General features: G+C 41.7%; 1 protein-coding gene across 3 annotated transcripts in view; it reads right to left on the bottom strand.

Annotated features, from left to right (window-relative positions):
• Positions 1-23,524, bottom strand: part of ubr1 (ubiquitin protein ligase E3 component n-recognin 1) — a 180,988-nt gene that overhangs the window by 75,851 nt on the left and 81,613 nt on the right. For all 3 annotated transcript variants that reach the window (XM_078562935.1, XM_078562936.1, XM_078562938.1), the window contains 4 exons: positions 21,023-21,125; positions 13,450-13,498; positions 3,510-3,664; positions 367-469 (listed from right to left, as the gene is read on the bottom strand). In XM_078562935.1, coding sequence (XP_078419061.1) covers positions 367-469; positions 3,510-3,664; positions 13,450-13,498; positions 21,023-21,125 — 410 coding nt within the window. The remainder of the gene's footprint in view (positions 1-366; positions 470-3,509; positions 3,665-13,449; positions 13,499-21,022; positions 21,126-23,524) is intronic.

The raw sequence follows: 23,524 nt of genomic DNA on the forward strand, positions 1-23,524 counted from the left end.
CAATGAGTAGGTATCGTGACACTACTTATGAACTGCAGCACGAATTGGAAGCCGGTTTGAAAACCTTTTAAATCTCATTTCCCCAGTCAGATCCTCACCAACAGAGCTGATGCTCAAACGATGAGCTTTGCTTTGTCTGGTCTGAAAGTAAAGCGGAGCTGGCAGTACATTACTGGCTCTACGTCACTCTAAACTGGAACAAATCTCAGTGGCCACTGCAGTACAACCACCATTGCTTTTATCTATAGAATATAATTTTGAATTAACACTACAAACTTCAAAGATAATAGACTGAACTATTAGTGCGGCAGTAACAATTGTCAATTGAAGATTGGTTCCAAATTCAAAAGCAAGTCCAGTACTTACTTGTTGCCTTAAGATAAACATCAAAGGTCACATCTTCCTCTGCAACTCCTCCCTCTAGCTGTCTCTGTTCTTCTTGTAAAGCCATGCAGATAAGGTGAAGAGTCTATGGTATGGAGAAGTACAACTGTGTGCTGTTAGTGACAAAATGTGCAATTATGGCACTGACAAAGAAACCATTAAAATCCTGATTAAAAAGATCTGTTCAATTTACCTTTTTGACATATTACCGATTTATCTTCCTCGAAGGTTTTTGAAAAGCGAGTTCTGTTATTATTGCAGACAGCTGGAACTGGATTTTTTTTTAAAGATGCTATGATAGAATGAATACAACCTACAAAAAACCTGTAAGCACTCTTTCCTGTAGGAAGAAGGGTACTTCTGCAAACTTCCTGGAAGCCTGATCAAGGGCAGAATTTGCACTACACTGATAAGATCTCATTTGGTCACTGTCCCACCAAGAAATGGTATGGGGCATTAAATGTGATAAAAAAATTTAAAGGAAAATTAGTAACATGAGAATTGCTAGATTACAAAAGACTACGGTTCATCTAGGAAGAGGGAAGAGTGACCATAACATGATAGAATTCTTCATTAGGATGGAAAGTGAAGTAGGCCAGTCCGAAACTAGGGTCCTAATTCTTAACAAAGGAAACTTCGGAGGTATGAGCGGTGAGTTGGCTACAATAGATTGGGGTACTTCATTAAAAGGCAAGACAGTGGATGGGCAAAGGATAATATTTAAGGAATGAATGCAGGCATTGCAACAGTTATACATTGATTTCTGGTGCAAAAACACAACAGGAAAAGCAGCCCAACAATGCCTAACAAAAGAAATTAAAGATAGCATTAGATTCAAAGGCGGCTCATATAAAATTGGTAGAAAAAGTAGCAAGCCTGAGGATTGGGAGCAGTTTAGAATTCAGCAAAGGAGGACAAAGAGGTTGATTAAGAGAGGAAACAGAGTATGAGGGTAAACATTCAATGAACATAAAAGCAGACTGTAAAAGCTTCTATTAAGTGTGTATAAAAAAAGTGAAGACAAATGTAGGTCCCTTCCAGTGTGCCACATGGGAATTTATAATGGAGAACAAGGAAATGGTAGAGCAATTAAACAATTACTTTAGTTCTGTCTTCACAGAAGACGACACAAATAATTTCCCAGAAATACTAGGGAACCAAGGATCTAGTGAGAAGGAGGATTTGAAGGAAATTAGTATTGGTTAAAAAAAAAGTGCTGGAGAAATTAATGGGACTGAAAGCAAATAAATTTCCACGGCCTAGAAATTTTCATCACAGGGTACTAAAGGTGGCGGCCATGGAAATAGTGGGTGCGTTGGTTGCTGTCTTCCAAATTTCTATAGATTCTGGAATAGTCCCAGCAGTTTGGAGGGTGGCAAATGTAACCCCACTATTTAAAAAAGGAGGGGAAAAAAAAAACAAGGAATTACAGACCAGTTAGCCTGACATCAGTAGTAGGGAAAATGCTATAAAGGATGTGATAACAGGACACTTAGAAAGTATCAACAGGATTAGACATGGATTTATGAAAGGGAAATCAAGTCTGACAAACCTACTGGGGTTTTTTGAGGACCTAACTAGTAGAATAGATAAGGGAGAAACCAGTGGATGCGGTGCATTTTGATTTTCAGAGAGCTTTTGATAAATTTCCACATAAAAGAGGTTGGTGTGCAAAATTAAAGCACTTGGGTTTGGGGGTAATATATTGGCATGGATTGGGAATTGGTTAACAGACAGGAAACAGAGTAGGAATAAATGGGTCTTTTTTTGGAGTGGCAGGCAGCGACTAGGGGGCTACCACAGGGATCAGTGCTTGGGCCGCAGCTATTCACGATATATATCAATGATTTGGATGAAGGAACCAAATGTAAAATTTCCAAGTTTACTGACAACACAAAGCTAGGTGGGAATGTGAGTGGTGAGGAGGATATAAAGAGGCTTCAAGGCGATTTAGGTAAGTTGAGTGAATGGGCAAATACATGGCAGACAAAATATAACGTGGATAAGTGTGAAGCTATCCATTTCGGTAGGAAAAACAGAATGGCAGAGTATTATTTAAATAGTGATAGATTGGGAAATGGTGTACAAAGGGACCTGGATATCCTTGCACACCAGTCACTGAAAGCAAGCATGCAGGTGCAGCAAGCAGTTAGAAAGGCAAATGGTATGTTGGCCTTCATTGCAACAGGAATTGAGTACAAGAGCAAGGATGTCTTATTGCAGCTGTACAGGGCCTTGATGAGGACACACCTGAAGTAGCGTGCGCAGTTTTGGTCTCCTTACCTAAGAAAGGATATACTTGCCATAGATGGAGTGCAGCGAAGGTTCCTGGGATGGCAGGATTGTCGTATGAGGAGAGATTGGGTCCACTAGGCCTGTACTTATTGGAATTTAGAAGAATGAGGGTAATCTCATTGAAACTTATAAAATTCTGAGAGAGCTGGACAGACTGGCTGCAGAGATGATTTTTCCCCTGGCTGGGGGTTCTAGAACAAGGGGTGTAACCTTGTCTCAGGATATGGGGTAAACCATTTAAGACTGAGATGAGGAGAAATTTCTTCATTCAAAGGGTGGTGAACCTGTGGAATTCTCTACCACAGAACACTGTGGAGGCCAAATCACTGAATATATTTAAGGAGGAAACACATAGATTTTTAGACACTAAAGGAACCAAGGGCTATGGGGAGGGAGCGGGAGTTTGGCGTTGAGACAGAGGATCAGCCATGATCTTACTGAATTACGGAGCAGGCTCAGAGGGCTGAATGATCTACTCCTGCCCCTATTTTCTATGCTTCTATCTAGTTTGCTTTCTGTCATCCTGGTAGCTGCATGATACAATGATAATGGAGTTGCTGACTATTTATAGCAATTAGGCTTGAAAATTAATTTTCTCAAAGGTAGAAGTTGTAGGGTTAAATTGAAAGCAGAAGGAACATAAATGAAAAAGCAACTCCCCAAAATGAAATACATAAAGACAACAAGTATTATTTAATTTGATTCTCAAAATGCTCCAAATTGGAAGCTGCATTACACCAATTCTTTTTCATGTGGGGCAAGTTGCAGTAAAATCCATTTTAATTTTTTATGACCAACTGAACAAGGATCAATACTGTGCAAATTCATACCTTCTGTACCATTGCTTCACTCCACAATCGTCCTGTAGAATCCACAGCCCGCTGGAGAACTGTTCTCAGGATTAGCATTAAAATGTCACAGTTCAAAATGTTTGTGACCTTCACAAACGTGGAAAAGAATTGAGGAGGGAGAGGAGGTGGAAGAGCTGCAAGACACATTGTAAACAGTCTGTTAGCACTTGGTCTACTCAAACATAATACAGGCTGATAAAACTACCAGGGCACAACTTCATGCAGTCATGCTTCCCAAGAAATAGGTTACAAAACTTCAGATCTCAGAAAACCTCACCAAATGGTTCAAATAGCCTACTCCTGCTCCTATTTCTTATGATCTTACAATCTTTAATAATCCCACATCCCTACATCTAAAAATAAAGTGTATATAAGATTCACAAGGATGTAACCAAAATTCAGAGAATGCAACACTCAGGAAATATTGAGCAGGTTGGAGCTTTTCATCTGTTGAAAAGAGGAGATTAAGTGGAGGCCTAATAGATGTCTTTAATTATGAAGGGGTTCGTTAGTTTCTCCACATATACCCTGTTTAGCCTTGTGAACAAAGAGGCATAAATGCCAACAGATCAAATATAGAATTTAGGAGAAACTTAATTAGACACGGGCGTGTTGAGAACATAGAAGTCAGCAGCACATGCAGCCATTAAGCTAGTTAGCATTCACAGATCTGTCGGGAGGGTTTGATGAATACATGAAGGAAAGGGGAACAGATGGACATGGCAGCAAGTTGGGAAAAAATATTTAGAGTGAGCAGAGGCTCGTATGAAGTATAAAAGCAGCACAGACTGGGTGGGTCGACTTTTTTTTGGCTGCATTCCCATGCAATATATCAACCTCCTTTTTAAAGTGTTCTGAGGGGTGGATGGGTGTGTGTTTGTGCATAATTGGACACATACATATATGTATATAAATTATTACTGGACTCAATTTCCTTCTGAAGATGATGTCCCCTTGCTCTACAACTTTGCACATGGGGAAGGGTCATTCCCTATCTAAACTGTGAATAAATGCCTCAAGCATATCACCCAATAACTTCCTCATTAATCCAGTTTACCTGTCTCCCAACATAGCGTTTCATTCCAAATTATGTTTATATCCTGTTTATTGCTGCAGACCTCAGATTTTTTATGTGCCATTTTTAGGTGGGATCTTGGTACTCAGACAGGTAATGAATGGCATGAGACTGCCTGTACCAAATGGATTTAAAATGGGCTCCTAGCCTTGAAAAAAACTGTACTCCTCACTGCTCCCAAGTTTTCTGTTTTTATGCACAGATTAAGCCGACTGTACCCCTGGATCTCCACTCTGCTTGGTACATCTCACCTTATATAACCCATGCTTGTATTTGCTGCTGCAGGATGTATTAAATCTTCCATTTCAACGTGTATGCTTAAAAGATTAACTGTGCAATTGCAAGTTTATTGAAGGGTATAGAAGAAGAAGATTTGAAAATTTAATTCAAATATTCATAAATTATTTAACTACTTTTGCAATACTACGCTTACCTGAGCTGCAAAGTGCATGGCTGCTGCACACTTAGGAACATAGGAACAGGTGCACTCCGTTTAGCCCTCCGCGCCACACCGACCTGAGCCTGTACCGCCATTTAGGCTATGTTCCCGAGTCATAACCTCCTTGACCAATCAAAATAGTTTGTCTATCTACCTTATCAGTTTGCCTTAATACCTAGAATATTTAAATCAAATCAGCCCTTAACCTTCTAAGTACCAGACTGCGAGGGAAAACACACTACTGGGAGAGTTGAGTAGTTAATTAGCTAACTGGTTTAATCTGGTTTCTTTAACTGCTGTTCAATTTAGTATAAATTCAGGGGTCTTTAGTGTGGCCTTATAAACGAGGGCAGTTTGGAACTGAGTGTATACTTGGTAGTCTGGTGAGTGGGGGAATTAGGTAAGGAGGGAGTTAGGTAAGGAGGGGACGATGGTGTCCTTTTCCTCTTTTACCCTGTAAGAATTGGTTTTTACTCTACTACAGGGAAAGAAGCTTGCTGTTTGATGAGTATCTGGTAAGTGGTTAAGGTCTATTCCATTCCTAAGGTTTAAAATAGTACAGGGACTAGTGGTAACTTTAATAATATATAAAAAAGAAACTAAATAATTGAATAATATACTTAAGTAGTTAATTAAAACACATTAATGATGGCAGGACAGATGATGTGTCACAGCTGCAGCATGTATGGACTCCTGGATGCCAGTGTGATCCAGGGCAAACACCTGTGCAGTAAGTGTTTGTCACTCAATGAGCTGGAGGCTGAGCTGCAGACACTGTGACACATCAAAGAGGGGGGAAAAGTTACCTGGATGCTTTGTACCAGGAGGCAGTTACACCCCTGAAGATAGTGTCTTCAGATTTGGTCAGTGGTCAAGGACAGGAGGGTGTGACTGCGAGTGAGGGAGGTAAAGGGACCAGACAGTAGGGGTGCAGGAGCCTTGGCAATTGTCCAATAGTCATGAGGTTCTCCCAGATTGTATGGGTGAGAGTGAGCACTGCAGGGTGGTTGAGCTGACTGCCATGGTGCAGGAAACCATTCATGTGGGGGAAGCAAAAAGGAATGTAGTGGACAGTATAGTGAGGGGGTAATCATACTGTTCTCTGCAGCAAAGAGTGAGAGTCCAGCAGCTGTACTGCCTGCCCAGGGCTAGGGTTTGGGACATCTGCTCAGTGTTGGACAGGGACTTGCAGTGGGACGGGGGTGGTCCATGTAGGCACCAACAACATAGGCAGAACCAGGAATGAGGTTCTACATAGCCAGTATGAGGAGCTAGGCACTAAATTAAAAAACAGAACCTCAAAGATAATAGTTTCTGGATTATTATCTGAACCATGTGCAAATTGGCGTAAGGTACATAAAATTAAAGAGATGATTGCGTGGCTCAAAGACTGATGTGGGAGAAATGGGTTCCGGTTTGTGGGCACTGGCACCAGTACTGGGAAAAAGTGGGGGCTGTACCGCTGGGATGGTCTACACCTGAACAGAGCTGGGGACTGGTGTTCCAGCGAGTCACTTAACTAGGGAAGTAGAGAGGGCTTTAAACTAAATAGTGGGGGACAAGGGATCAAATTTGGGGAGATGTGTTAAATCAAAGACTAGAGACAAGGCAAGAGAGAACGGTATTAGAGTGGGAAATGATAAACAGTGATAGGAAGGGATAGAGAGTACAAATCTAAGAGTAAATCAGCAGATAATGCTAGAGGTTACAAAAATAATAAAAGGATAAAACTAAAGGCTCTGTACCTGAATGCATGTGGCATTCAAAACAAAACAGATGAACTATGAATCTGCATCAGATAAGTATGATCTGATAGCCAATGCAGAGACATGGCTACAGGATGACATAGATTGGGACCTGAATACTGAAGGGTACATGACAATTTAGCAAGAACAGGAGGCTAGGAAAAGGTAAAGCTCTGTTAATTAAGGATGATATTAACACAATAGAGAGAGATGACCTAAGTTCAGGAAACCAGGATGTAGAAGTTGTTTGGATAAAGATGAGAAATGATAAAGGCAAGAAGTCACTTGCGGGAGTTGTGTACAAACACCCTAACAGTAACCATATGGTAGCACAGGGTATATAGGAGGAAATAATGGGAGCCTGTCAGAAAGGTACGGCAGTAATTATGGGGGGTTTTAATCTACATATAGACTGGAAAAATCAAATAGGGAAAGGTAGCCTAGGTGAGAAATTTATACAATGTTTTCAGGATATTTTCTTAGAACAGCACGTTCTGGAGCCAACCAGAGAACAGGCTACAGTAGACCTGGTATTGTGCAACAAGACAGGATTAATTAATGACCTCGTGGTGAAGGAGCCCCTTGGTAGCAGCAGTCATAATACGATTGAGTTTTACACTGAGCTTGAGGGAGAGAAGAGTGGGTCTAAGACTAGTGTTTTAAAATAAAATAAGGGCAATTATGAGGACATGAAAGCAGAACTAGCTAAAGTGAACTGGTAAGTTAGGTTAAGGGATAGATCCATAGTGATGCAGTAGCAGACATTTAAGGGGATATTTCAGAAGACACAGAATAAATATATTCCACAGAAAAATTCCATACAAAAATATGAAATAGGAAAAGTAGGCCATTCAACCCCTTGAGCCTGCTCCACCATTCAATAAGATCAAGGCTGATCTGTTTGTGTTTCCAATTCTACATTCCCGTCTACCTCCGATAACCTTTGATTTCTTTGCCTAACAAGAATCTTCCAAGGGGAGGACCTGCCATCAGTGGTTAACTGAAAAAGTTAAAGATAGTATCAATCTTAAAGAGAAAGCATGTAATTGTGCAAAAATGGGTGGTAGATCAGAAGATTGGACAGAATATAAAAAAACACAAAGAATGACTAAATGATTGATAAGGAAGGAAAAATTAAGAGTACGAGAGAAAACTAGTTAGGAATATAAAGACAGATAGTAAGAGTTTCTATAGATATTTTAAAAAGAGTTAACAAAGTGAGCACTAGTCCTATAGAAAGTGAGTCTGGGAATTAATAATGGAAAATAAGGGGATGGCAGATGAATTGAACAGCTATTTTGCATCGGTCTTCACTATAGGGGATACAAGTAACATCCCAGAAATAGCTTTATATCAGGAAATGGAAGGGAGGGACTCAAGAAAATTACAATCACCAGAGAAGTAGTATTAAGTAAATTGTTGGAGCCGTGGGCTGGCAAGTCCCTGGGATGGGACCTTCAATTATCCAAACAGAGACAGGGATAGGAATAGTGCAAAGAGACAAGGGGGGGCGAGAGTTCCTGTAATGTGTTCAAAATAATTTTCTGCAACAGCATGTTTCCAGTCCAATGAGAGGTAAGGCACTGTTGGGCCTGGTTCTGGGAAATGAGTTGGCCCAAGTGGATCAAGTATCAGTGGGAGAGCATTTAGCAGACAGTGGCCATTGTATCATAAGGTTTAGATTGGCCATGGCAAAGGGCAAGGAACAATTCAGAGCAGGAATAATTAATTGGGGGAAAGCCAACTTCAATGGGATGGGAATGCATCCGAGTCGAAATCAAATGTTGGCTGAAAAGACAGTGGCTGAACAATGAGCTATTTTCAAAGAAAAAGTATTTCAGGCAATGTCAAGGTAGGACAAATAAATCCAGAGCACCCTGGATGACAAGAGAGATAGATTTGAAGCTGAAAATGAAGAAATGCACAGATGACAAATATCAGGTAGAAAATACAATGGAGAATCAGGCTGAATATAGAAGGACCAGAGGGGAAGTGAAAGAACTAACAAGAAAAGTAAGGAGAGAGCATGAAAAGAGACTGGCAGCTAACATAAGAGGGAATCCCAAGGTCATAAGCATATAAAGTGTGGGAAAAGAAACAGTAGGGCCACATAGCGATAAAAAAGGGGACATGCACATAGAGGCAGGAGAAATAGCCAAGGTATTAAATAAGTACTTTGCATTTGTCTTTACAAAGGAAGATGCTACCTAAACCGAGACGAAAAAGGAGGTAAATGGTACACTAAAGGAACTTACAATTGAAGGGAAGGAGGTGGCTTTAGAAAGGCTATGTTTACTTAAAATTGATGAGGTACCAAGACTGGATGAGATGCATCCAAGAGTACTGAGAAAAATGAGAGTTGAAATTGCAGGGGCACTAGTGATAATCTTCCAGCCTTCCTTAGACACAGCAGTGATGCCAGAGGACTGGAGAATTGTTGATGTTAACACATCCTTGTTCAAAAAGGGGTGCAAGGATAAAGCCAGCAGCTACAGACCAGTCATTTTGACTTCAGTGGTAGGGAAACGTCTGGAAACTATAGTTCGGGGCAAAATCAACAGTCACTTAGATAAGTGCAGGATAATTAAGGAAAGTCAGCATGGATTCATTAAGGGAAAATTATGTTTAACTAACTTGGGAGATTTTTGAGGAGGTAACAGAAGGTTGATAAGGGCAGTGCTGTTGATGTGGTCAATATGGATTTTCAAAAAGGCATTTGATACAGTGCCACACAACAGACTTGTGGGCAAAATTCTAGCTCATGGAATAAATGGAAGAGCAGGCACTTGGATAAGAAATTGACTGAGTGACAAGGAACAGAGTAGTGGTTAATGGGAGTTTTTCAGATTGGAGGAAGGTTTGTAGTGGAATTTCCCCAGAGGTCAGTGTTGGGACCCTTGCTCTTCCTATATATACACATCCTGGACTGTGGTGTACAGGGCGTGATTTCAAAATTTGCAGAGGATATGAAGATTGGAAACATTGTCAGCTGTGATGAGGACAATTGTGAACTTCAAAAGGACATAGACATGTTGGCGAATTGGGCAGACAAGAGGTAGATGAAATTCAATGCAAAGAAGTGTGAGGTGATTCATTTTGGCAGGTATAATATGGCGAGACAGTATAAACTAAAGGGCGAAACTCTAAAGGAGATGCAGGGACAGAGGGACCTCTGTGAATATGTACATAAGTCACTGAAGATGGCAGGGCATGTTGAGAGAGCAGTTAACAAAGCATATAGTATCTTAGGCTTTATTAATAGGGGAATTGAGTACAAGAGTAAAGAGGTCATGTTGAACTTGTATAAGGTAATGAGGCCTCACCTGGGGTACTGCATCCAGCTCTGGGCACCATACTTGAGGAAGGATGTGAAGGCATTGGAGACAGTGCAGAGGAGATTCACAAGAATGATTCCAGGGATGAAGAACAATAGATATGAGGATAGATTGGAGAGGCTGGGACTCTTTTTCCCTTGGAGAAAAGAAGGCCGAGAGAAGACTTCAGAGGTATTCAAGATCCTAAGGGGTATGGACAGGGTAAATAGTGAAAACTGTTTGCAGTCAAGGGAGCATCAAGAACTAGAGGGGCTTAGATTCAAAACAATTGGCAAAAGGAGTAAAAGTGAGGTGAGGAAAAAAATTTTCACCCAGAGGGTGGTTGGAGGATGGAACGAACTTCGAGACGGTGGTCGAGGCAGGTTCGATCGAGGTGTTCAAAAAGGAATGGATGGTTATCTGAAAAGAAAGAATGTGTAAGTTTACGGGGATAAGGCAAGGGAGTGGGACTAGGTAGAATGTTCTTTCAGTGCAGACTCAAATGGGCTGAATGGCCTCCTTTCTCACTGTAAAGATTCCGTGATTCTGTGGGTCCAAATGAACTTCATCTTAGAGCCTTAAAATATGTGGCTAGTGAGATAGTTGACGCATTGGTTCAAATTTTCCAAAATTCCCTAGATTCAGGGAAGGTTCCATTAGATTGGAAAATAGCAAATGTAACTCCTTTTTTCAAAAAGGGAGGGAAACAGAAAGCAGAAAACTACAGGCCAGTTAGCTTAACATCTGTCATAGGCAAAATGTTCAGAGCTACTATTAAAGACATTATAGCAGGGCACTTGGAAAACTTCAAATTAATCAGGCAGAGTCAAAATGGTTTTGTGAAAGGGAAATCATCATAAATCCAATTTATTGGAGTTCCTTGAAGCAGTAACATATGCTGTGGATAAAGGGGAACCCGTGGATGTTCTGTACTTAGATCTCCAGAAGGCATTTGGGTAAGGTGCCACATTAAAGCTTATTGCGAAAAATAAAAGCTCATGGTGTAGAGGTAACATATTGGCATGGATAGAAGATTGGTGAGCTAACAGGAAACAGAAGGCAGGCATAAAGGGTATTTTTCTGGTTGGCAAGATGTGGTGTGCCACAGGGATCAGTGCTGGGGTCCCAACTTTTTACAATTTATACAAATGACTTGGATGGAGGGACCAGATTTGCTGATGACACAAAGATGGGTAGGATAGTAAGATGTGAAGAACACATAAGGAGGCTACAAAGGGATATAAATAGGTTAAGTGAGTGGGCAAATGGAAAATAATGTAGGAAAATGTGAAATTGTCCACTTTGGCAGGAAGAATAAAAAAAGCATATTATCAAAATGGTATGGGATTGCAGAGCTGAGATGCAGAGGGATCTGGGTGTCTTGGTGCATGAATCGCAAAAGATTAGTATGCAGGTACAGGAAGTAATTAGAAGACTCCTGTGGATTCGAAACGTTAACTCTATTTCTCTCTCCACAGATGCTGTCAGGCCTGCTGTGATTTTCCTGCATTTTCTGTTTTTATTGCAAAAGTAGGAAGGTTATGCTTTAGTGATATAAGACATTGGTGAGACCACATCTGGAGTACTGTGTACATACTGGTCTCCTTATTCAAGGAAGGATGTAAATGCATTTGAAGCAGTTCAGAGAAGGTTTATTAGACTAATACCTGGAATAGATGGGTTGTCTTATGAGGAAAGGCTAGACTTGTACCCACTGGAGTTTAGAAGAGTAAGAGGCAACTTGACTGAAACATAGAAGATTCTGATGGGTCTTGACAAGGTGAACGTGAAGAGGATGTTTCTTCTTGTGGGAGAATCTAGAACCAAGGGTCACTGTTTAAAAATAAAGGGTCGCCCATTTAATGGGATGAGGAAAAATTTTTTTCTCAGAGTGTCTTTGGAACTCTCTTCCTCAAAGGCAGTGAGAGCAGAGTATTTGAACATTTTTTAAGGCACAGGTAGGTAGATTCTTGATAAGCAAGGGGGTGAAAGGTTATAGAGTAGATGGGTAGCTGGTTACAATCAGATCAGCCATGATCTCATTAAATGGCGGAATAGGCTTGAGGGGTCGAGTGGCCTATTCCTGCTCTTAATTTGCATGCTTGCATGTAATATAACCTTAGTTTGTGTAATCTCTCCTCATAATTTAACCCTTCATAGCCAGGGCAATGATGCCTCTAAGCTGTGTGCATAGGCAGCTATCAGGAAAATGCTACCTAGGGTTCAGAGACCATGCACAATCAATTAGCGGCTCCTGCATGGCAGCAATATTACAAGGGACTGTGCAGTGCAAATGGGTCATACACAGCAAAGGGAGATGAGATGGAACACTGGTCCAGGTTCACAGAATCAGAATTGTTACAGTGCAAAAGGATGCCAAGTCAGCCTATTCTGTCTACACCACTCTCCAAGTGAGCAATTCGCCTACTGCCAATCCCTTACTTTCTCCCTGTAATCCTTCACATTCTTCCTTTTCAGCCAACAATCTAATTTCCTTTCGAGACAACAATCTAATTTCCTTTTGAATGCCTCGATTGAACCTGAAGATGGTTTTCCTCACATTGTCGCTGCTTCTTTTGTCAATTACTTTTATATGCCCTCTCATTCTTGATCATTTCAAGACTGGGAACAGTTTTTCTCAATCTACTCTGTCCAGAGCCCTTATGATTTTGAATATCTCTATCAAATCTTCTCAGCCTTCTCTTCTCCAAGAAAAATCTCTCCAATCTATCTTCATAACTGAAGCTCCTCATCCAGTTGTTATTCTGTTAAATCGATGCTGTACAATCTCCAAGGTCAATATATCCTTCCTAAGGTGTGGTACCCAGAACTGCTCATTGTACATCAAGTGTGACCAGGGCTTTGTATAGCTGATGCATGACTTCTACCCTTTTGTATTTTACTCCTCAAGTTATAAAGGCCAAAATTCCATTATCCACACTGATTTTTTTCCATACCTGCTCATGACATTTTAATGAACTGTACACCTGAATGCTCCCAGATATATTTTCACTAGTTAGAAATTAGCTTATTTTATCCTTTTTAGGTTCCAAGTGGATGACCTCAACTGCCTACCGAAATCCATTTGCCAGTTTTACCCATTCGTTTAATCTATACCTTTGTAATTTTAAGTAATGGTCAATCGTACAACTACTCTGCAACTTTTCCCCAACTCTCCCTCCTGATGCAGGAGCTGTCATCAAACCATTGGGTTTGAAAATATTGGCAACAACCTTCTTGATACTAAATTGTGTGGAACATAAATCCACAAGAAATCACAAGCCACACCTCTTACTTTTGAACACATCCTTAAAATACAAAATTCCCAAATTATAACCTGAATTACCTTCATTGCTGTTGGCTTGTTTTTTTCTCTTCTTCTGCTCATCTTCAGCCTTTAATAAAGGAAAATAAATAAAATAACTGAGCACAAGAACTACTCACATTTATAAAGCACTTTTAATGTAATGAGATGTCTCAAGGTGCTTCTTGGGAGCACTATAAAACAAAATGTGACACCGAGCCACATTTATTTTTTCTTTCATGGGACATAAGCATTGCTGGCAAGGCCAGCATTTGTTGCTCATCCCTAGATGCCCTTAGAAAGCAGTGTGAGCCGCCTTCTTGAACTGAAGTCCATCCAGTGTAGGCACATGTACAGTGGGAAGGGATTCCCAGATTTTGACACAATGACAGTGAAAGAACAATGATATATTTCCAAGTCAGGTGGTGTGTGACTTGGAGGGGAACTTGCAGATGGTGCCATTAAAGTTCGTTATGAGGGTTAAATTGTTGAAGTGGTTGTCTAGTGAGGGCTTATAACTTAATTTGAGAAGTGGGGACTCCATCAAAGGGGATTAATGGTTAGGCTGGGTTTCGCCAGCAGGCACCAATTTTATTTGGGGGCGGTGGTGGCTGGCTGCAATAAGAGGGGCCAGGGAATGGCACACCTGGATGATAATATCATGTCTACATCGGTGACGATCTTGGCCCTGCCGGTCAGCGCCTTTCAACGTTAAAAACATCAGTTAATGACCAAGGGAGTAAACCTGACAAAATCTAAAGAAGAGTCCAATTAGGCACAAAAACAAAAATACCTGTAAAAACTCAGTAGGTCTGACAGCATCTGCGGAGAGGAACACAGTTAACGTTTCGAGTCCGTATGACTCTTCATCAGAACCAAGAAGTGAGGTAGAATATAAGCTGGTTGAAGGGGGGTGGGACAGGTAGAGCTGGATAGAGGGCCAGTGGTAGGTGGAGGCAGAGAAGAGATTGCCAAAGATGTCATGGACAAAGGGGTGTTGACGGTGGTGATATTAGCTGAGGAATGTGCTAATGGTGACGTTAAGGGTAGAAAGCAGGACGAGCAATTGACAGATAGCCCTAGTTGTGGGGGGTGGGGATCGAAATAGGCTAAAAGGTAGAGATAAAACAATGGATGGAAATACATTTAAAAATAATGGAAATAGGTGGGAAGAGAAAAATATATATTAAAAAAATATAAAAAATTATAAATTATTGGAAAAAGGGGGATCTGAAAGGGGGTGGGGATGGAGGAGAGTGTTCATGATCTGAAGTTGTTGAACTCAATATTAAGTCTGGAAGGCTGTAAAGTGCCTAGTTGGAAGATGAGGTGCTGTTCCTCCAGTTCGCATTGAGCTTCACTGGAACATTGCAACAGGCCAAGGACAGACATGTGGGCATGAGAGCAGGGTGGTGTGTTGAAACGGCAAGCAACAGGGAGATCTGGGTCATGCTTGCGGACAGACCGAAGATGTTCCGCAACGCGGTCACCCAGTCTGTGTTTGGTCTCTCCAATGTAGAGACCGCATTGGGAGCAGCCAATGCAGTAGACTAAATTGAGGGAAGTGCAAGTGAAATGCCGCTTCACTTGAAAGGAGTGTTTGGACCCCTGGACGGTGAGGAGGGAGGAAGTAAAGGAGCAGGTCTTGCACCTTCTGCGGTTGCATGGGAAGGTGCCGTGGAAGGGGATTGAGGTGTAGGGCGTGATGGAGGAATGGACCAGGGTTCCCGGAGGGAACGATCCCTGCGGAATGCCGCTGGGGGGGTGAAGGGAAAATGTGTTTGGTGGTGGCATCATGCTGCAGTTGGCGGAAATGGCAGAGGATGATCCTTTGAATGTGGAGGCTGGTGAGGTAGTAAGTGAGGGCAAGGGGGACCCTATCATGGTTCTGGGAGGGAGAGGAAGGTGTGAGGGCGGATGCGCGGGAGATGGGCCGGACACAGTTGAGGGCCCCGCCACCACCAAACACATCTTCTTTTCACCTCCCCGGCGGCATTCCGCAGGGATCGTTCCCTTCGGTACACCCTGGTCCACCCCTCAATCACACCCTACACCTCAAACCCCTCCCATTTCGCCTTCACATGCAACTGCAGAAGGTGCAACACCTGCCCATTTACTTCCTCCCTCCTCACCGTCCAAGGGCACAAACACTCCTTTCAAGTGAAGCAGCATTTCACTTGCACTTCCCTCAATTTAGTCTACTGCATTCATTGCTCCCAATGCGGTTTCCTCTACATTTGAGAGACCAAACGCAGACTGGGTGACTGCTTTGCAGAACACCTTCGGTCTGTCTGCAAGCATTACCCAGACCTCCCTGTCGCTTGCCATTTTAACACTCCACCCTGCTCTCATGCCCACATGTCCGTCCTTGGCTTGCTGCATTGTTCCAGTGAAGCTCAACGCAAACTGGAGGAACAGCACCTCATCTTCCATCTAGGCACTTTACAGCCTTCCAGACTTAATATTGAGTTCAACAACTTTAGATCATGAACTCTCCTCCATCCCCATCCCCTTTCCGATCCCTTTTCCAATAATTTATAATTTTTAAAATATATATTTTTATTTTCCCACCTGTTTCCATTATTTTTAAATGTATTTCCATCCGTTGTTTTATCTCTACCTTTTAGCCTATTTCGATCCCTTCCCCCCCCACCCCACCCCCACTCGGGCTGTCACTTGCTCGTCCTGCTTTCTACCCTTAATGTCATCATTAGCACATTCCTCAGCTAATGTCAACACCGCTTTGTCCTTTTGTCTATGACATCTTTGGCAATCTCTTCTTTGCCTTCACCTATCACTGGCCCTCTATCCAGCTCTACCTGTCTCACCCCCCTTTCAACCAGCTTATATTCCACCTCATTTCTTCATATCTTAGTTCTGATAAAGAGTCATACGGACTCGAAACGTTAACTGTGTTCCTCTCCGCAGATGCTGTCAGACCTGCTGAGTTTTCACGGTATTTTTGTTTTTGTTTCAGATTTCCAGCATCCGCAGTATTTTGCTTTTAGTCTAATTAGGCAGCTGGTGTTTCCCTTGTTCACACCTTCTGGCAACTCCTGCAATGACTAGGCCCCAGACATATAGGCTTTCGTCTTTCCTCTGGATAACAGCATACAAGATCGAGGGGGTTACTGATGGTAGACAAGCCTACACTTTCTAAAACCATGTCTAGGCTACACAGCCAGCAAAAGTAATCTTTCAGCTTGAAAGCTGGAATGCAAGGACAATGTGTCCTGGCAATAACGACCCACATTCCACAGTAAGCATAAGCAAGATGGCCCTGACTGACTATGAACTACACAAGCTTAATGTGCACATTGTTGTTCTACAAGAAACCGGACACAGGCTCTATTTGAGAGGCTAATTACACCTTCTACTGGCATAGAAAGAGCACTGAAGACCACCATGAATATTGTCAGCTGGTTGCTCACTGTAAAGCCTACACCATCAAGTCGCCAGCAGAAATTTCAGAGCATCTCATCTCCTTGCAGCTATCAGCTGATGGAGGAACAGTCAACATCCTATGCACCAATTCCATAGTGCAGCATCTCAAAAAGCATTTCTATGACTCCCAAGGTGATGTTCTGAGGACTTCAATACATGTTTTGGTGTAGACAGTGATTCATGGCCAATGTGCCTGTTGTCATGGAGTAGGAAAAATCAACAATAATTGACAAAGTTTCTTGAGCTTTGTGCCCTGAATATACTCTATCCCACCAAAACCTTTTTTCGGGGCAAATATCACCATAAGGTATAATGGCGTCACCTAAGATGATTCCATTGGCACCAACTAGACCTAGTCATTATGAGATGATCTGCCCAGTGTTCTCCACACCCTCACCTACCACAGCACAGATTACAACATCGACCATTCTCTTGTCAGCAGCAGGGTGACAGCCCACCATGCATCAACATCCCTTGCACAAATGCCAAATACCAGCACTGCGGCACTGTCGCTGGAACAATTGCTACCCACAAGGTAGCACCACTGCTGGTACTGAAGCTTGGAAGTCACTAAGCTCAATCATCTATGAAAAGAGGCATCATTTGGTCAAGGTGGAACCTTGCATCTGTCATTGGTGCAAAAAACAAAGCCTACGTGAAGCACAGCACAAACCCAACATCTAAAACACGGCATGACTTGAAAGTAGCCAAGACAGCCGGCAAAAGATAGGAGATACGGCGCTAATAAATACTGGATCAACTTATGTCAAAAAATCCAAACTGCCTGTGACAAGGGAAATCTACGAGTTACGTATAAAGGGATCAGGAGGGTGCTTGGTCCTACCACCACCAAAGCTGCCCCCCTTAAGTCAACAGATGGAGGAAGTACTCACTGACAGAAGTAAACAGATGCCCCACTGGGCTTAACACTACTGAACATTGTACTCCTGTGAAACGGACATCTCTCAGTCCACACTCGCTCTCCCGGAGTTTCCTGTCATGAGTGAGTTAAATGAAGATCCTTCATCTCAAGCACCTTCTGACTCGTCCTGCAGCAACTAGGCCCCAGAGGTGGTCATAGACTGCTTAGCGAACAGAAAGGCATTAAGGATGGAATCCCAGCCGAATTACACAAACATGCAAAGTCCCATATGTTGCCACAGCGTTATGACCGTCTTCTTCTCTGCTGGAAAGTAGGTTCTGTTACACAGGAGATGCGTGATGCAATGGTCATCACACCATACGAAAACAAAGGTGACAGAGGAGACTGCAACAAATACAGGGGCATCTCACTTCTTAGTCACAGGGAAGGCCTTTGCTAGGGTCATACTTGAAAGACTTAATCTACTTGCAGACTGAGTGTATCCAGAAGCATAGTGCAGTTTCCATGCCAGCAGATCTACAGTGGACATGATCTTCTCCATATGCCAGCCACAGGAGAGGTGTAGGGAACAGGGTATACCTCCTTACTTTACTTTCATAGATCTCAACAAGGCATTTGACACCATCAGCGGAGCAGGATGCTACAAGATTTTGGGAAAATTGGCTGTCCACCAAAGCTCCTCAATCCCATCTCCTCCTTCCATGCCAAATGCACTGCACTGTACAGTTTGATGGTTCTGCTTCTGACACTTTCAAAGGGAAGACTGGAGTGAAACTGGCCTGCATCCTAGCCCCAACTCTGTTTGGCATCTTCTTCGCCATTCTCCTGACCTTTGCCTTCCCTGCAATCTACTTGCATGCTCAGTCAGACGACAAGCTCTACAATGTATCAAGACTGCGGCAGCTTGTGTCTCTCTGACCACACAGCATACGCATCTTAACTTTCTTCCTGTTGGTACTGCTTCCAGGTCAATGGTCTCCAGGTTACACATACCAGTATTTATTATTCAAGAAAATTACAATTCATCCCTTTACAACTGATGCAAATTCCAAGACTTTTTCAAACATTCTTGAAACCAATTAGAGTCCACAAACACGTTAAAGAAATTACAAATTTTCCTTATGCACTACTTCCAGGTCAAAAGGGCCTTGCACAGATAATCTTGTTCCTTGATGCAGAACTTGATACATACATACATACCTTTGGCCAACTCACAAAATGCACGTGGACTAATATCAAGCTGACCCTTCGGACTAAAGCTGATGGTTTATAAGGCCTGTGTTCTCAGCACCTTGTTGTGTGGGTGACTTAGAGCAATCAAGGAAAGAAGTTCAACAACTTCCATTTTTGCTGTCTGCGGCGCATTATGGGTGTATATCATGGCAGGACAAAATCACAAATGTGGCAGTTCACTCAAAGGCAGAGCTCCCAAGTTTGTTAGCACTCATGAAACAGAGGACTTCTTTGGCTCGGGCATGTCCACAGGATGGAAGATGATCACATGCCCAAGGGCTTTCTGTATGGTGAGGTAGATGGAGCCAGACAACCAGTGGGACACCCAAAGCTCCACTTCAAGGATACTTGTAAGCATGACATGAAGGCCCTAAAAATCGATTATTGCACCTGGGAGTCCACTAGCTGATAAGAGGGGAAAAAACGGCAACACCTCCTGTGGACTGGCATGCTCCACCATGATAACCCGTGGCTTGGCCACTGGCACCAAAGCCAAAAACAACCACCCACAATGACACTTGGAAGCTTTATATGTGGCACTTGTAGCAGAACCTGCCTCTCAAGGATCTTCCTCTTCAGCCATCAGCAAAGGTGTGCTATATGAAGGCAAGCCATCTAAAAGTGACTGTTTGTTGTGTGTCCATCATCTTTCATAGATGGAAGGATGCCGAAAAGTTTGTTCATTGTGCACAAAATTTGGTGTTGGACTATTCTTAAGTTTTGTTGTTTCATATCTTAATTCAGTTTGTTGTTTTGAGTTCCATGGCTGGTAGTCACTATGAGATCTGTCTGCAGGTTCTATTCACTTCAACTACACCCTGTGGTAGTGAGTTCCACATTCTCAGAACTGTCTGGGTAAAAATGTTTCTCCTGAATTCCCTATTTGATTTCTTGGTAACTATCTTATATTGATGGTCTGTAGTTTTGCTCTTTTCAGTTCTATTCTTGCAATTGTTTTCTTCATCAAGACACAACAGCACAACCTCAATAGTGAGAAAGAACATGAGGTGTAACTAATGATTTTAATAGACTGGGAATGTACTAATATCACTATTGTAACAAACGAAAAAAAAAGAATTTAATAATTTTAAAAGGCATTTTTATTTTCAACACCCTTCTATTCATGTCTACAGCACATAAGGAGGCCATTTGACCTACCATGCCTGTGCCAGTTCTTTGAAAGAGTTTTTCCATAGTTCCACTCACCAACTCTTTCCCTATAACCCTGTAATTTTTTTTCCTTTTCAAACACATAGCCAACTCCTTTCTGCTTCCATCACCCTTTCAGGTACTGCATTCCAGATTGAGACATTGTGCTGCATAAAAAATAATTCTCATCCCCCACTCCTGGCTTTTTCACCAATTATCCTGCGCTTGTTGAGATGCACTTTAGTCATTTGGTATATTTATTTTATTCTTTGGTCAAGGGTGCATTTCCCATTGTGGAAGCTTGCCTCACTTGGCTAGGATACTTGCTTCTGTTTCTGACAAAATGGGCCTAGCTGACTTATCGAATCCTACTTCTAGATCAACAGTCAGTCAGCTAGTAGCCCTTTCCCCACTGAAACCCTGTGCAATTTTACAAAAAATGATAGAAAAAACAGAATAAATAGCATACTGATAATTAGATTAGGGCCTTTGTTATCGGGGTTCAAAGTTTAAATGTCATTACAGTTTGTTCATTGTGATGAGATACAGCATTGGATTATTCTTAAATCTTGTAATGTTACATCTTAATTCAGTTGGTTGTTTTCAGTTCCATTGCTAGTAACCACTGCGAGATCTGTCTGTGGGTACTACTCACTTCAACTACTCCATGTGGTAGCGAGTTCTACATTTTCACAACTGTCGGAATAAAGAAGTTTCTCCCGATGTCCCATTTGATTTCTTTGTGACCATCTTATATTGAAGGTTTCTAGTTTTGTTCTTTATAATTCTACTGTAATTTTTTTTAATAGCTATACAAGAGCACAATCTCAAAAAAGCATTTATTTGCAATAGTAATTAGAATATTAGTAACACTTAGCAAAGTTCAAGCAAAAACTTAATATTTACCTTTGTCTGCTGTGACTTGTAGTAATGGTAGAAGAACAGATTGAAGTGCTTCAGATATTCTGGTTTCAGCTCATATACACCATGCCCAGACAACCCTGGCTTTCTAGAGAGGAGAGAGTAGTTATTTGCCTGCCCTGTTCAGTCCCCAAGTACCATAGTGACCTACCCTTTCCAAATGTAATCCGAAAGGACTGCCCGCCAAGAAAGCTATGTGGGGTTAGTTGCTCGTATACTAAATTTGGAATTTAAAAGGAAAACAACTTTTTGATAATCAAGTTGACCAGATATGATAAGTGAAAGGGTCCAGTCAGTAACTCTAAACATGAATCTCCTGCCATTTTTAAGCAAGGAAGAGTACTCTACATCAACCAGGCAATTTAAATACTCGCTAGCATGTGAGTGACCTGCACGAGAACAGGAAAGACGTCACTGCCTAGAACTGAAATTAATGGAATGTTCCAGAATATTCACATGCCAGCACATTAAGGCACTGTGTAACCTTATGCATCAAAAAATAAATCACTTTTACTGGTCAGATTTTTTTGCAACAGTCAATCTCTTAATGGAAGCAATCTGCAATTCATTTCCAAAGTATTTACAGAGCAGGAACCTAAGACATTGAGGAATGATGTCCTTCTTCCAGACTTATTGGAATTAACAGCTCTCCCTCCATGCCTATTAGCCAGTCTGTTGTTAAATCTAAAAAATAGGTCCTCTCTCAGACTCAATAATAGATAAAGTTTTCCTAGCAGTTTTCAACATTAAAATTCATACCTCATGTGTAACCTGACAACATATTCTTCAACAGTCCTTCCACAAAGAACATGACCGTCATTCAGTAGTACAAGTACTTGTTCCTCTCTAGATAGCAAGTACACTTGTCCTTACAGAAATATTTACGTCTATTTTTATAACCAAGATAAATATGGTAATAATTGCTTTTACTAGAAGCTTCCACTCCTTTCTTCGATGGATTCCTCAGCCTCTAAAAATTTGGATTTAACTAGAGATTCTTGAATCCTTTAACCTATACAGTTTCACAGGGGGTGTAGGATCAGCAGGTGGTGACTGGAACCCACAGTAATGCAAATACCTTTGCTTTGGAACTGTGCAAGTCTCATAAAATGGGAGGTGAAAACACTCAGCTGGAGTCAAGCAAGAGGTAACACCAGATCAATGGGAACTGCTTTCAGCTGAGATAAGGTCATATGTCTTAGACAAAGGAGTAATTTTCACCTTTAGTTCAGAGTTAATTGGCACCAAAACATTCAATGGTAGTAGAATCGGTGAATTTAATCTCTATTGAGGACTAGAATTGGTTCATACCAGTAGAAGCCATATAATTTAAATACCAAAACTATCATAATGATCACAAGATCCTAAGATTAGATGGTTGCACAGCCTTATGGTGGTGAGGGCTGAGAAAGCCCCCAATACCTCCTTCCAAGGTTTCTGAATCATCATGGAATCTGGAATTTTGTCTCCCTGGTATAGTCACTTTGGATCATTCCTTAGCGTAGTTCCTACATTGCTCTCTTCTTCACCTGCCTGAAGGTGTGTTGACTATATCTTTGCATCAAATACTAAGAAAAAGTTGACAGAGGGAAACCAGCCTAATATTTGTTGTCAGGAAGTTGCTTGAATCCATAAATAAGGATAGAGCAACTGAATACTTTGAATAATTTCAGCTGATCAGAGAGAGCCAGCATGGATTGTGAAAGGTACGTCATACCTGAAAAACCTGATGGAATTTTTGAAGATGTGCTCAAAGTAGTGGACAGGGGAATATTTATGGATGTTGCTTATGTGATCTTCCAGAAGTCAACTGCCTCATAAAAGACTATTAGCTATGGTTGAAGCTCATGGAATTGAAGGAAAATTATTGACCTGGTTAGGAAGTTGGCTGAGCAGGAGTTAGAAAGTAGGGATAATGGGCAGGTAATCTAACTAGCAAGATGTCACTTGTGGAGTTCCGCAAGGATCCGTGCTGAGGCTTCAACTATTCACTGTATTTATTAACGGCTTAGATGATGGGATAGAAAGCCACATATCCAAAATTTTGTTGGCAGGGCAAAGATAGGTGGCATTGCAAGCAATATAGATGGAAGCATAAAATTACAAAGAGATATTCACAGATTAAGTAAATGGCCAAAACTGCATCAAATGAATTTCAACGCAGGCAAATGTGAAGTCATCCCTTTTGGACCCAAGGAGGATAGAACATGGTACTTTCTAAATGATGAAAAGCTAGAAACAGTGGAGGTCCAAAAGAGATCTGGGGATCCAAGTACATGGATCATTAAAACATCATGACATAGGAAATGATCGAAACAGTTAACGGAATGCGGGCCTTTATATCGAGCGGATTCAAATACAGGGAGGCAGAAGTCATGCTTCAGCTATACAAAGTTCTGGTTAGACCACACCTGGAAAAACGTGAGTATTTCTGGGAAAACACTGATGACGCTAACTGACTCTGTTTGAGTTGCGACGTGGATGGAG

Source organism: Cetorhinus maximus, chromosome 18 (assembly GCF_964194155.1).
Source record: "Cetorhinus maximus chromosome 18, sCetMax3.hap1.1, whole genome shotgun sequence".
Classification (NCBI taxonomy): Eukaryota; Metazoa; Chordata; class Chondrichthyes; order Lamniformes; family Cetorhinidae; genus Cetorhinus; species Cetorhinus maximus.